We start from the raw sequence: 15411 nt of genomic DNA on the forward strand, positions 1-15411 counted from the left end.
ACAAGGCACCAAAGAAAATGGTCTACTATGAAGGATTTTAGGTACAAAGGCTTGACAAATGGAACAGGACGTATGGTCATGACAGGCTCTTAGGCAAAAAAAAAAGACACTAGTCATGGCAGTCTTTATTGGGAATCTGTCTCTCACACTGGCATTTACCCTTCTTGGATGACATGAAACACCACAAGCAACAATAAAAAGGATAAATAAAAAAGAACCCCAATGGGGCACTTCATCCGCAATGGCTTGGTGAACCAGCAACGGAATGTGCAATCAGAGTGACGATCAAGCGATGGCATTTGGGCTGGTAGCAAAGAAGTTCAGAGGATGGTGTGTCCAGAAGTCACCTTTATGCCCTATGCTACGCAAGAAGCATATATGTGACGTACCGCATATCTTAAAGCAACCTAAAGGCTTTGGTATACTGGTCAGATGTCACGCCACCCTCCACTGTCTTTCACAAGAAACAGCTTAAGACACTGATTTTCAAGACAAGGCACCAAAGAAGATGGTCTACTATGAAGGGTTTTGGGTACAAAGGCTTGACAAATGGAACAGGATGTATGGTGACACAGGTGATCCCCCGAGTGTAATGAATACTGCAACAGTGAAATGGAAGAACATGCATTTTATATCTAAAATATACCATTTAAAAATATATACAGATATTTATTTTAGTTTTTGATCCCTTACTCCTAAAATGTGTGGTTTGCTGCCAGTAATTGGGAACTGAAGTCACTAAATAAAGACATAAATTTGAATTTCAGACTTTATTTCCCTCAGAAAATTCATGCCAACACAAATTCTGTTACTTAAGCAACTTTATAATTTTATAACAACAATGTTTAAAATCTGTTGCTATTTTTGAGCCTTTACCCTCCCCCAACCTTTATTTTAGGCCTTTTCCAGACTTCCTGAGCTAAGGGGGCAAGTGGTCTGGGTCAATCTCATACTCTCTCTCACACACACGCTTATCCTTCAGAAAGTACATCCTCACATAAACCCTATTATTCAAGCAAATTTGTGATTTTTATAAAAGCAATATTTAAAATTTTACTATTTTGAGCCTTTGTTCTCTCTCTACTTTAGGCTTTATGCAGATAACTTGAGTTATGATGTATGGAAACCTCAAAGTACAGTTGTGTACACTTACCATAAATGTAGATGTTCGAGTGTATTCACTGTTGCAGTCATCACACTTGGGTTATCCCTGCCAGGGTAGCCCTCGGCCAGCCCGAATACCATAGACTTAGAATGTACGTCAGTTGCTGTTGCTTTAGGACTGACGTCAGGTCGTTAGTTGTATAAAGGAAGGCATCCAACATCATTACATCAGTTTTTTCTTGCCCTAACCTATCAGGAGCCCCCAAAGTAGGAGGCCAGGCTCTGATGGAAGAACCCCACCAGTAGAAAATAAATACCAAAATGTCCCTTGTAAGGGAAAAGGGAACAACAAGGAAAACAGAAAAAAAAAGAAAGGGGGATGAAGGGAAGGAAACCATGACTGCAACAGTGAACACACTCTAACATCTACATTTATGGTAAGTGTACCCAACTGTACTATGTTCTTCGTGTTTCACTGTTGCAGTCAGCACATTTGGGTAGATTCCCAAAGCAGAGGAAAATGGGTGGAGGCAGTCCAGGAAGCTAGGGGCTGGCTAGCAAGCCTTGCAAGACTGCAGAGGCAAATCCTGCCCTGGATTTGGAGAAGGGAGGCAGGTGGTAATGCTTGGTAAAAGTATGAACAGATGTCCAGGTGGCAACCTCCAGGATGTCCCTGGTGGGGACTCCTCTGAGGAAAGCTGCAGAGGTGGAGGCTGCTCTGGTGGAGTGTGTCCTGACCCCCTTGGGAGGAGGCTTGCCATGCTGTTTGTAGCAGAAATGGATGCAGTGTGCTATCCATTTGGAAATGCTTTGCTTAGAGATGGCTTTGCCTTCTGCCCCTGAAGCAAAGCTAACCAGCAATTGATCAGACTTCCTGAAGGGTTTACTCCTTGTCCAGTGTGTATCTGAGCTGTCTGTACACATCTAGAGAGTGCAGAATCCTTTCCCCCTTGTTTTGGGGGTTAGGAAAGAAGGTGGGTAAATGGATGGATTGGTTGGCAGCCACAATGGACACCAACTTGGGCATTAAGGATGGATTAGTTCTGAGGGATACCCTGTCTGCATGGAAGATGATAAAGGGTTCCACAGCCATGAGAGCTTGCAGCTCAGAGACTCTTCTGGTTGAATTAATGTCTTCCAGGAGAGACATTTTAGCTCTGCAAAAGAAGCTGGTTTGAAGGGGGCAGGGTGAAGTTTTCCAAGGCAAAGTTAAGGTCCCAAGCTGGTGTTGGTGCCCTTCTGGGGGGGCCTCAAGTTGTTAGCCTCTCTGAGGAACTGTTTAATCAGAGGGTGTGAGTAAAGTGAGCAGAAATAGCAGAGGCATACATTTTTATAGAGGAGAATGAGATACCACCGTGTAGCAGGTCAGCTAAGTAATCCAGGATGAGAGGGATGGAGGGCTGGGACACATTGGTCCTCTTAGCCTGGATCCAGGTGCAGAACCTTTTCCATTTATCTGCATAAGACTTTCTGGTGCTAGGGCATCTGGCCTCTTGGATAACATCAAGAACCTGTTTACTGAAGATGGCAGATTGGTCAGGGGCTAGGGTATAAGCCAAGATGCCAAATTGAGTGCTTGCAATTGGGGGTGCATGAGTTTTCCCTTCCCTCTAGGTTATGGAGGTTTGGAATCTGAGGAAGATTTCATGGAGGCAATGGGGACAGACTGCACAGCAAGGGGTACCACTGCTGTCTGGGCCAGTCTGGAGCTATGAGAATGGTCCTTGGTGTTTCCTCCCATATTTTGAGCAGTACCCTGGGAATGAGAGGTAGGGGAGGAAAGGCATAGACAGAGAGGTTTACCCTGGGGAAGGACAGGGCATCTACTTTCCAAGCAATGCAGTGATGTTCCCTGGTGCAGAATTTGCTGAGCTAGTGGTTGGTGTGGGAGGCAAAGAGATCAACCTCCAGGGTTCCCCATTTCTGAGTTATTAGGAAGAAGGTGCTTCTGTTGAGCTGCCATTCATGGGAGTCCAAAAGCGGCCTGCTTAATTGGTCTGCCAGGGAGTTGACAGAGTCTGGCAGGTATTGAGCTAACAGCTGTACTTGCAAGTAAGAGGCTGTGAACCTAAGGGTCATGGCCAGCCTGCACAGCGGGTAGAAGTTAGTCCCTCCCTGCTTGTTGATGTACCACATCACAGTGGTGCTGTCTTGTCGTCATCAGGAGAACCCCTGGAGAAAGAAGGTGTTTGAAACTTATTAAGGTCTGCTGCACAGGCATCATTTCTTTTAGACTGATGTGCAGAGGGAGTTGCTGGGGGTTCCACTGGCCCTGTACGCACCTGCCATCCAGGTGTGCGCCCCAAGCGTAGTCTGATGCATCTGTGGTGAGTGTCTGGGTGGCAGGGAGTGGGGAGAAGGGCAGTCCCTTGTTGTGGAAGCATGCTGTTGCCCACCAAAGAAATTCCTTCCTCAGGCAAGGAATTATAGGCAGAAGAGTTTCCAGATCTTGAGAGTGTTGACACCAAAGGCTCTTTAGGTACCACTGAAGTTTCCTCATATGCAGTCTGGCATATGGAATGAGGAGTATGCAAGAGGCCATGAACCCCAGGGCTTGCAGGATTTTCCCTGCAGAAAGTTGGGGCCTGGTGGCCAGTTGAGAGAAGTAAGCTGATAGGAAAATTTGTTTCTCTGGTGTAAGGTATGCCATCTGGGATGCTGTGCCCAGACTTGCTCCCAGGAAGATTATTCTTTCGGTGGGTACATGTTTGGATTTATTTTCATTGATTGCGTACTCTAGGGAGGTTAGTAGGTCCTTTACAAAGGCCAGGTCTTTGAGCAGCCTTTCCTGGCTGCTGCCTGAATAAGCCAGTCATCCAAGTAGGGGTAAATTTTAATATTTCTTTGTCTGCAAAAGGCAATGGCTGGAGCCAGGCATTTTGTGAAAACTCTGGAAGCAGTAGATAAGCCAAATGGAAGTGCAGAGAACTGAAATTGTTGAGATCCTGTCCTGAAGCAGAGATATTTTCTGCAGGATTCCCTGATAGGAATGTGGAGGTAGGCCTCTTTCAGGTCCAGGGTAGCTAGCCAAGCGTCCTTGGAGAGCATGGGTAGCAGCTGATGGAGGGTGAGCATTTTGAATTTTGGGATCACCAGAAAGTTGTTTAGAATGGAAATATCGAGGATGGGGTGTCAGGTTCCCTCTTTTCTGGGCACCAGAAAAAGTCTGGAATAGAAGCCTTGGCTTATCTGCTCTGCAGGAGCATGCTCTACTGCCCCCAAGGAGAGCAGGGAAAGGATTTGTTTTTGAGCCTGTGCCCACTGATATGGTGGTAGATCTGGGAACCCATTCAGGGTTGGAAAGGTGTGGAAGGATAATTTGTACCCCTGAGACACTATGTTCAGAACCCATTAGTCTTGGTAATAGTGGCTCAGGCGCTTGAGTGAAAAGAGAGTTTTCCTCCTAGGGGTATGTGAGGGTGGGCAGAGGTGAGGTTGGGAAGGGCGAGTCATTGTGAGTTCTTACCATAAGGGGGTGGCGTAGAACTCCCTGGTTTTGAAGTGGAGGTAGTCCACTGCTTGGATCTCTGCAACCCTTGGGTCTGTTTCCACGAGACCTAGGTTGGCCCTGTCTACTCGGAGCAGGAAAGGACTAGTCCTTGGAGGGGAAATGCCTGCTGGACCTGTAAGAAATCTTTAACGGTCTTCATAGATTTTGCTTTTTCTTCCATCTTTTTTAAGACCTCTTCTGCTTTAGTGCCAAACAAGTTATCTTTGTGCAAGGGTGCATCCAACAATTTGATTTGACATGGTCTGGCAGGGGTTGTTCCTTAAGCCATGCAGGTCTTCTAATGACAGATCCGGTGACTGCTGCCCTGCAAGAAGCTTCAAGGGCGTCAAAACCACAGTGCAAAGTGTGTTTAGTTACTTGACCAACAGAATGCATTACGTTATGTAAATTTTTAGATTCTGCCCATGCAGGAAAGGAGGAATTTCTTTGTTTAAGGAGTTCCATGGTATGTTGCTGATACTTAAGCATATGGAACTGACAATTTAGTGCCCTGCTAGCAAGAATAGCTGAGATGTATACTTTTTTACCAAATCTGTCCAGTGCTCGGGAACCCCTGTCTGAGGGGGTGGGATTCTTAGCTGAGGTTGCTTTAATCCCTTTAGGCCCTTGAGTAATGACCTCAGGGTCAGCAGTTGGATTTTTAAAAAGATATTTGTGAGAGTCAGGGACTCTGTAGTACCTGTCTGTTTTTCTGGGAGCAGGACGGGAGTCTTAAGTCAAGACTGGATTCAAGGAAGACATCATCCACCACATCTAGGACTGGGGGAATAGCCAAGGGCCTGTGCTGTGGAAGGTCCAAGAACTCTCCGTGTCTCTTTTTGGATTGTGGGTAGTCTTGACTCTCCCATTGGAAATGCTCCCTTAAGGTATGCAGGGTTTCCCCCAAATGAAAAATCCTCTGGGGGAGAGGCTGAAGGAATGGATTCCTCTGCATCAGATTCCTCATAAGTGGAGAGTGGCTGCATGTCTTCATAGTCAGATGCATCAGATTCATCTGAGTCTTGTTCAGACAAAACTACTGGAGACAGATCTATTTTCCTTTCTGAGGGAGTTGACTGGCCCCTAATCAGTAATGATAAGGTCTTCTGCCATTTTAAACATTTGAGAATGAGGCAAAGGAAGAGGCGCCTGAGAATGGGTAGACGGTTTCTTGGGTGTGGTTCAACCCCTGGGCCTGAGGAACTTGGTTTTTGAAAGAACGGTATTCGTGAAAGAAGACATCTGTTTATGCTGGGATTAAGTGTTGTGAAGGACTTCCTTGGAAGCCAGTGCCTGCACAGTGGCTCTGGACCCATCCAAGGTAGAGACGACCGCAGGATCCTTAGACGAATAAGAGTTCTGCGGCATACCGGACTCCGAAAGGGTCTTGGTAGTGGCCTCCGAGGCTGCGAAAGCACCTCACTGAGTTTCGTAGGACTGACAACCAACTTAACAGAAGCGTTGTCTTAAGGTTTGGTCCTGTGCGGTCTGTCTCTGTCTTTATCTTTACGTTTTTTTGAAAGATCCGCTGTTGGATGGCTTACCGAAGCCATATTGGAATTCGAGGACTGCAAACAGAAATATCTAGCTACAATACGGAGCAAGCAACACCAGGAACAGAGAACCAGAATTTATTGAAGACCTTAGCTCTTTTGTCGTAGTTGTTTTTACATTGGGAAGACACAAAGAAAAATGAAAGAACGTATATGCAAGCACACACTAGATATCAGGAAGAGAAACCGTAAAAATGCTTTATCCAAATATATTGGTGAGAATCCTGGTCATGAGTTTGGTTTTGTTGGTATTGACCATATGGTTAGAAATGTTAGGGGAGAACCTTGGAAAGACTTTTTAGAACTTCAAGAACTTAGATGGCAATTAAAATTAAATGCTTGTGTTTATCCTGGACTGAATGAATGTGTTTCTATTAGCAGTGTTTTAAAACTTCACTCTTATTATGTGTAAATGTTTAAACTGCAGGTGAATATTTTTATTAATAATATTTATTAACATTTATTGCATTTATCAACTGTTTTATTCATACATTGTTTTAGGTAGTGCTTTTACATGCATTGTATTTTTGTATATACATATATATATATATTTTTTTAGGTGGATTTTCCTTTAACTGTTAATTATGTCACATGACATGTTTTTGGAGGGATATTTAAAAGGTGAAGTGATGTTTGTTGTTTTTAATACCTCTGAAGAAGTCTGTGGATATAATCTGACGAAAGCGCTAAGGTCTTCAATAAATTTTGGTTCTCTGTTCCTGGTGTTGCTTGCTCCTTGCTTTCATTGTGGTTCTTGGTTTCTGGAGATGTCCAATAGCTACAATAAGGGCCTGACGACAGATAGTTCTGACGTTAAACAGAGCACAGAATCGACAACAAGGAATGTCGTGGTCTGGGCCTAGACAAGTGACACAGTAAGAATAGAAGTCTCAGTGTGATATTTGTTTTCCACAGGCAAGACAATTAACTTTTTCTGACATCGGTTAGTGCAAGAAAAAAGGATCCTCAATGGGGTACTTAGCTTTCCAAGACTTCAATTCGGAAACGAAACTCAGGTAGCGGCAGACTGGCACTCGTGCAAACTGCTTCTGCTTCGGGCTCCACAGCAAGAAAAACTGATGTAATGGTGTTGGATGCCTTTTTTTATACCACTGACAACCTGACGTCAGCCCTCAAGCGGCAGCAACCGACGCAGAAATACTAAGTCTATGGTATTCGGCCGGCCGAGGGCTACCCTGGCAGGGATAACCCAAATGTGATGACTGCAACAGTGAAACACGAAGAACATCTGCTGCTGCCACTGCTCGATTGCTATCACTTCACAGACAGACACACACACTTCCACTTTCATGCTCGCAAGTATGCATTCACATTGTTTCATTTACTTTTACACTCGCTAAACAACAGAAGTGTTGCTTAGTGAGTGTAAAATAATGGCTCGATAGATCTTGCTCTCATTCTCATGCATGCAAACACTCTCACACAAACATAAAACTTGCACACAAGCTTTTCTACCTTTTTTTTTTTTTTACACTCGCTAAGTAGTAAAAGTGCTGCTTAGTGAGCATAAAATAATGATGGCCGTTAGGTTGCTTTCAGTCCAAGTGTTGCAGCAGCTTAATATGCTGCCATGAAGCTGTGGACTCATTTTTCAGTAGGCATTACCTGTACACAGACTCTTTTGCTGGAGAATGCTTGTTCTCCAATCAGGGTGTCAATGTACGGGTCTCCCATTCTCTAATGCAGTTTAACAATGCACTGAGATGAAGTTCGTTTTATGAACTTTAGGTCCAAAACAGAGAGAACAGCATGCTGAAATCACCTCAAATGCAGGGCTCTGTTCAGAGAACAATTAAACTGGGAGGGTGTTTGCGTACTTTACCCAATGCCAGCGTTTATGTAAAAGAATATTACCACACAAGTTACCACAGCATTAGAATTCTGTAACTGTCTTATTTCCCAAACATTCATTGTACTTTTTAGAGGGGTTGGTGCCCCTTAACCCTCTCCTTCAATTAATTAAATTTATGTGGAAAGTCATGGCAGTAGGAGGAGTGCTAGCACCCCTTATGCACAACGCCACTCAAGTTATGATGACATTAACCTGTTCCTTACTTTAAAAAGTAACAAACTTGCATGGGGATAATGACACAGAGGATTTTTAAAAAAGTAACACAGTGGTAGAGACAGCAAATCATTTTCTTGCATTATTAGACACAAGACTGTGCTGGCCAGTACCATATCAAAGACTTCCACTGTTGTGCATGTGATTCATTCAGGTCTTAATCAGTGGACTTGCATAACTTGCTGTTCAATTCCAGCAAATGCCAATGCTAAGCCAGCTGGGTCTGGCATAATGGTCAAGGTCTTCATCTCACAAGCACAAGGTACCGGGTTTGATTCTGACTTCAGGCAAATGGCTAGGCTTAAAATGATCCTTCAGGGTAGTTAACCTAGTATTCGCCTATGAAGCTATAAAAGCTGCAACACGAGACACAAGAATCATATGTCATTGACTTTCTATAGAGATAGCTGGATGCAATGAAACAAGGAATTGTTCATTTGTACCAAATTCAGAGCTTCTGCCATACCCACAGATCTGTAAAATTTCCAGCTGCACGCATCTAAAATGTTTAAGCAACACTTTCTCAAGCTGTGCATGGCCAGGAAAACAAACAGGCAAAGTGATGAATTATTTCAAAATAAATGCAGACAACTTTTCAAGAAGAAATTTAAGACTGGACTGCAGAGACACTCTGTCTAAGAGGGACTGACATCTGCCTACAATTTTATATAAGGAAGAATGCATAGCCTGCAAAAATGCAGCTTTACCAGACCAAAGGTGCATGAATCAATTAGCTTACTTGTGCAGAAGCAAGGCGTCTGTCTCTCATGCTGACATGGGAACTGTACATAGGAGCATGTGCCCTGCTGTCAGCAGGTTTAATCCACCAAGGGCCACTTTTTCTTCCCATGAATTGTCAGAATCGCATCTAAAATATATAATAGGTCTGGCAAAAGGATAGTCTTGTATCCACAGCTCAAACCCTTGCAAATTCTAATTAAAATGGCCAGAGGTAAGACTGAGTTTGATGTACATCACAAAACTCTGCCCACAGACACTGCAAAAAATCACGCCCAATGACTGTCCCTTGATTAGTCTACAGTTCAGTCAAACCTGCTGAGCCCTACTTTCCCTTTTGAACTTCTTTCTGATGAACAAAGACATTCTGTATATTTTATACATGTGTGTGTGTGTGTGTATATATATATATATATAAATATATATAAAAAATATATATATACATATATATATATATATATATATATATATAGAGAGAGAGAGAGATAAAAAAAAATATATATATAGACATAAACATATATATATATATATATATATATATATATATATACACACACACACACACACACATACATGGTTTCACTTCATAATCCCGAAATACTGAAAAATCGAATTTCAGTACCTCGAGACTATAAAGCTGAAAACTCAAAAACCCCAAAAGCGCTAAATTCAAAATCACGACTTTTCACACACACACTACATAACACAAACAAGCACACATACACCTTCTTCCCGACACTAAAACAAACCAACAAAACACACAAACACAACAAAAATAAACACACCTGTCTACCCTACATATAAGCCCTCCACCCCCCCCGCTACTTATATATACCAACTCCGAGGTCGCACTAAAACCATAAACACACAAAATCCACTCCTACACATTCTACACTGCCCTTGTACAAACACACATCCCATACGTACAGATACCACCACTCTCAACACTTACACACTCAATCTTACCTACCTACCCTAACCCACACCTAAAAACTCCAAACACACACACACTAAAATCCCTATCCAATACCCGTACAAAAAAATCACTTAGCTGAATCTCCAGCTATATCCACATACCACACCGTACATCACGAACACAGGCAATCCCACGTCACATACGCACCACAACCGCCGATTCGACATTTCCACATTCAGTATTCTGCAGTTTTGCACAACTGCAGTTTCGACACTTTGTACTCGAGCAACTGCATTTCAATTGCTCGAGATTCTGAAGTGTAACTCTATATATATATATATATATATACATATATATATATATATATATATGTGCACACACACACACACACACTGGTGTGTGCTCACGTGCGTCTACAAATGTCTATACATTATGTACAAACACATTTTTTTAGGAATTCTGTTTAACTTGTATGTTCTCCCTCATCTGCCATACACTAATATCAGTGACAATTGGTACCAACTGTATTAAAAAAAAAACAAGACAGATTCAGGTATTTCTGATAAACTAATACTTGAAATAAGGCATTTCCTTCAGTATTAGCTTTTGCAAGGAACACAGTGGTCAGCCAAAGCACAGCCATGGAAAACTAACCTCTAAAAGGGTACTTCGCACATGAAAACACTAAAGATGTTCCTCTGTCAGCAGAATGAAGAGGAGACAGTAAAAAAAATTAAAAAAAACAGCAGTCATGCACTGCAGGCACCACAACTACACTTCTGTGGGATTAATGTCCTGCAAAGCAAGCAAAGAACGTAGATGCATAAATAATTAATCAAACCAATAACTCAGAAGCTGCCATACAATCACAATTTTTCAAGCTGTCAAAATACCAACACCTTTATGTCCAAGAATAACAACAGCTAAAGAAAGAGTACTGTCATTTGCCTTCTATGACAGGGATGGGTAAATATGTGACTTTAATTCTTGTTGCATTTTATGGGTGGAGCCAATAAAATAAGAAAAAAATCATACTCAGTATATTATTTCTTGAAGAAAATTTTACCATGTGCCCATCTGTACATTTTGCTAATAAAACAATATAAAACCAGAGTAGTTCAACTTTCTCTTTCCATTGCATACAGTTTAAATGTACTAGTTTTAACTTTCCTTCTCCAAATCAATCCTTTTCCAAAAAGAAATGCTAAAGCACATTCTGTGCAAGGTGTGAACTGGCTTGAAATTCTAGTCACCTTTGTAATTCCATTACTGTGTGAAGCAAAAGCAACAGCTTGTAATTGCAAGAGATCTTACAAACCACAACTGCATGAAATCAGCCATGATTGAATTTACCACTGACAGCTTACCAGCAGAGTTAACTTTTTTTTTTACCTCATACTGAGTGATGATCCCGTTTGGCTCCAAAGGTTCTTTCCAGTGCAGGAAGATCTTGTCCTCAAATGGCTTTCCTTCTAATGACTTGCTGGGTACCGGACCAGGAACTAAAGGCAAATAAAAAGTTTGAAATAAGTTCCATCTGCTGTTTGCGAGGCTCGGAAATAATCCAAACTAGTCAAACATCAACACTGAAAACAATAAACATGTTGCCACCTCCACACCCACAAAAAGAGACTTGTATACTGACGAAATAAGAGTGGTACAGTAGCATATTTCATACAAGGGAGCATCCTTGGGCAGCGGCGCAGTGGTGCAGCGGTTAACGTTGTCGCCTCACAGCAAGAGGTTCTCCGGTTCGATTCTCGGCTGGGGTGCCTTCTGTGTGGAGTTTGCATGTTCTCCCTGTGTCTGCGTGGGTTTCCTCCGGGTACTCCGGTTTCCTCCCACATTCCAAAGACATGCATCTGGAGCATTTCTCCCCAGGCCTCCGCTGAAAACAGGCTCTGTGGAACCTAGTCGGACTTTCCCGGTCAACAAATGTTAAATAAAAATAAAATAAAAAATCCTAACTCTGAACTTCTGTTATACAGTCCAGTGGTATCAAAGTACAATACTTTCTACAGGGAAGGCTAGCGTGTAGAATTAATGACAATATGTATCCAGATAGCAGAATCCCACTTATATAAATACCACTATAAATATTACTCGAAGAGATTGGAAATAAACATTTTCACAAGTATCAAACCCAGTCACTCACTGCCCATCTGGTGACCTCGGTACAGTATCTTTAGACTACTTGGCATGCTGAGCTAAGGCAATGTTTACCAGTCAAGGCTTTTACATTTGTAAATGTATGCTGCATGCTCACACAATAGCAATTTTTTTTTTTTAATTTTTTACAGTTTCTTTAAATTACTTTTGATCTTATCTTGATGTTGTGTTCTATACTAATGACCCTGCAGCACTCTACATAATTACTATTATTGTCTTCTAATTCAAAATGATCTCACTTGGACAGCCAAAGTAACATGATTTTGCTTTTCTGGCCAAACTTTCTCTTTCTAACAAAGTGCTCTTTGTTTTTAAAATATGAGATATTATGTACTAACTTGTCAAGCAAGTTCTTTGCATTTATTAACAATGGTAGTACTGCAAACTGCTTCCTACATTGACAATTTCTGGAAAGGATCAACCTTTCGTTCAGTGACACAAAGTTTTAAACAGACTGCAATAAGTTTTTTTTTTCCTTCAGCTACAAAGCAGTGCTTAAGAATTAAATAAAAAAGGACAAAGAATCTGCTTGTTCTACGAAGCTATTCTTTTTTGCCGGATAAAAATGTTTCAAATGCGTTTCTTAATAGCACGTAAATTTCATGCACTGACAGTATCTGCACACCTGGTTTTGCCATATATAATTTTACAACTCTAATTTTTTTAGAAGGACAACTGTTCAGAGGAAATAAAATTTGCAGGAATGCACTCAGTTTCAACTATGTAGTTTTTACTGCATATTTCTCCCTCTCTTTTACATTTCTGACCCCTTTAGCTGGCTCAAAGTTAAAGGGGGGGGGGGGGGGCAACTTAACTGTCATTAGGTATTTTCCTGAAGTTAAGTCATTTTACACAGATTCTCACCCAGCTGTGTGGCACAGAGGGATGGAAGTGGCAGAGGAACAAATAAGCAGAAAAAAAATTCAAAATCTCAGCTATGCCGGAGTTAGTAAACAAATAATAGTCAAAACATTTTTAGACTCCTGAGAGGAAATATCTGAAGACACGGGCAATTGCATTAAAGACTAATGTATCAGGGAAGTCCTAGTTAAAGGACTGAATGAAAGCCCTTCGAGGGAGAGGTTTTGCACAATTATGGGTATGTTAGTACCAAACTCCACACAGTAATGGCCCACTTAGACATGAGGTATCTTCATCCATGTCAGAGTCAGGTGACAGAAGATTCTACAGTCTCTCAACTAAATTAAAAGGTAATTAATATTAAAGTTAATTCCTCTTCCTGTAGGTTTAATACTTTGTTTAGGGCACTGTTTTGTCTAAAATATTTTGACTTGCTTCTGGACCTGTGTTTAAATTCTGTGTAACTATTATGGGAATTAAAATGATTTTCTTAATGTACACACACTTTCATACTTTTACAATTCAAAATAATAAAAATTCATGTATTTATTCCATGCATTTTTCTGGGCCATTTAATTTGTCACCATTGCACGGACAGTGGAATGATACTGATTAGTTATTAAGGTTTGCTATTTTAAGTCAAGCTGAGTTTGTACAAAAAGTGGGGGACAGTAATTAAATAGATCACTACACCTGGAATTAAAGTTGGCAAACAAAACACAGCTCTCCTCGCAGTCTATTTCTATCTACTGCACACATCAAATCTCTTCTTGCCAAACTGAAAACCTGCTCCCCCTCTGCTGACAACTTACCTCCTCTAGTACTCAAACTTGCAGCTAACTGTTGCACATCCAGTCTCCATATTAGTAAACAAGTCAGTTCAAGAGATTACAGTCCCTGACATCTGGAAAAAATCATGTGTCATACCCCCTCCACAAAGATGGCAATTCAACTGAACCAACCAACTACAGACCTATTGCCATAATGTCCCCCCTTATCTAAAATTCTAGAAAAATTTATTCATAACCAGCTTCTCAAACACATCATACAAGACAACCTGTTAACTCCCACCCAGCATGGTTTCCGTTTTCACCACAGCACCTCTACAGATCTCATTTCATCACCAAAGCACGGGACAATAACAAACTAGTGTCATCCCTCTTCCTTGACCTATCTAAAGCCTTTGACACCATTTCCCATACCCTAATGCTCTTAAAACTTTCTTCCCTTAACCTCTCCTCTTCTACTATACCATAGTTTTCCCAGTTACCTCTCCAACAGATTCCAATCTGTCAAATGGCTTTCTGCCTCCTCCCCCTTTCTCACAATCCAAACGGTGTCCCCCAAGGGTCAATTCTTGGACCTCTCCTTTTTAATATCTTTACAAATAACCTACACACTTCCTGCACAAACTTCCCACTAATACAATATGCAGACGACTCCAATATTATCTCATGCTCTGATAACTTTCCCCACCTCCTTGCTCTTACTCAAGATCCCCTCCTTTCAGTCGAAAAATGGCTAACCAATAATCAGCTACTACTCAATCCTAACAAAATGTTTACTCTTCCTCCCCAAATCACTACAGCAACACAAAAATACCTTCACAGTATCTTCTCTTAATAATACACTTATCTCTGTTGAACCACATACTAAACTTCTGGGTCTAATCATAGATGACTAACTAAAGTTTGACATACATATTAATAAAAAACAAAACAGCGGCAACCAAGGACTCTAAAAAACAAACTCCACAAAAGGACACTCAACCAAAAAGATGAAGTTCTTAATGAAAAGAACGAACGCGCTTAACTATCTTTTTGGTTGAGTGTCCTTTTGTGGAGTTTCTGTTTTTTGACATACATATTCCTATAGCCCCTATTTTCACCAATATTCAATCCAATCTATTAGCTAAACATGAAACCACCTACAACAAAACAGCCAGATCCACTGTCAACCTTCCCTATCCCTCTTGTTACTGTATATTTTTAAAAAACCTACGATGGCTTGAGCTACATAACCAACTCCTCCTCACACATACTATCTTAAATCAATTCTCCTGCTGTCCTGCCCTCATGGGCCTCACCACTCCCTATTCTCCTAAGCGTAATCTATGCAGCACTGACCTACACCTCTAAGAAATCTACAACCCCAATAAAAATATTGCCAAACTTTTATACAGCCACTCCGTCGCCAATGCCTAGAACAAACTTCCCCTTTCTCTAAGAACAAACGGCAACTTCCTTAACTTCAAAAACCTTCTAAAGGACTTATTTACTAATTCCTGGACCTGTTCTTGTCCCACTCCCACCTAAACTGCTCCCTGTCCTCCTCCCCCTCACCTCTCAGATCTCACACTTTACCACAACTACTCATTTAAAGTCTTTATGATATTTTACCAACCCTGAATTTCTCTCTGATGGTAACTGTTAGAATCTAATTTTTATATTATAATTTGTATATTTAATATGTACCATGGCTGTTTAAACCCTCA

The 15411-nt window shown here is 41.4% G+C and overlaps 1 protein-coding gene across 17 annotated transcripts in view; it reads right to left on the reverse strand.

The window, feature by feature from the left end:
• Positions 1-15411, reverse strand: part of PTPRK (protein tyrosine phosphatase receptor type K) — a 3469591-nt gene that overhangs the window by 1181625 nt on the left and 2272555 nt on the right. For all 17 annotated transcript variants that reach the window (XM_044064217.1, XM_044064183.1, XM_044064208.1 and 14 more), the window contains exon 9: positions 11280-11389. In XM_044064217.1, coding sequence (XP_043920152.1) covers positions 11280-11389 — 110 coding nt within the window. The remainder of the gene's footprint in view (positions 1-11279; positions 11390-15411) is intronic.

Source organism: Protopterus annectens, chromosome 1.part0 (assembly GCF_019279795.1).
Source record: "Protopterus annectens isolate FY-2018-M chromosome 1.part0, PAN1.0, whole genome shotgun sequence".
Classification (NCBI taxonomy): Eukaryota; Metazoa; Chordata; order Ceratodontiformes; family Protopteridae; genus Protopterus; species Protopterus annectens.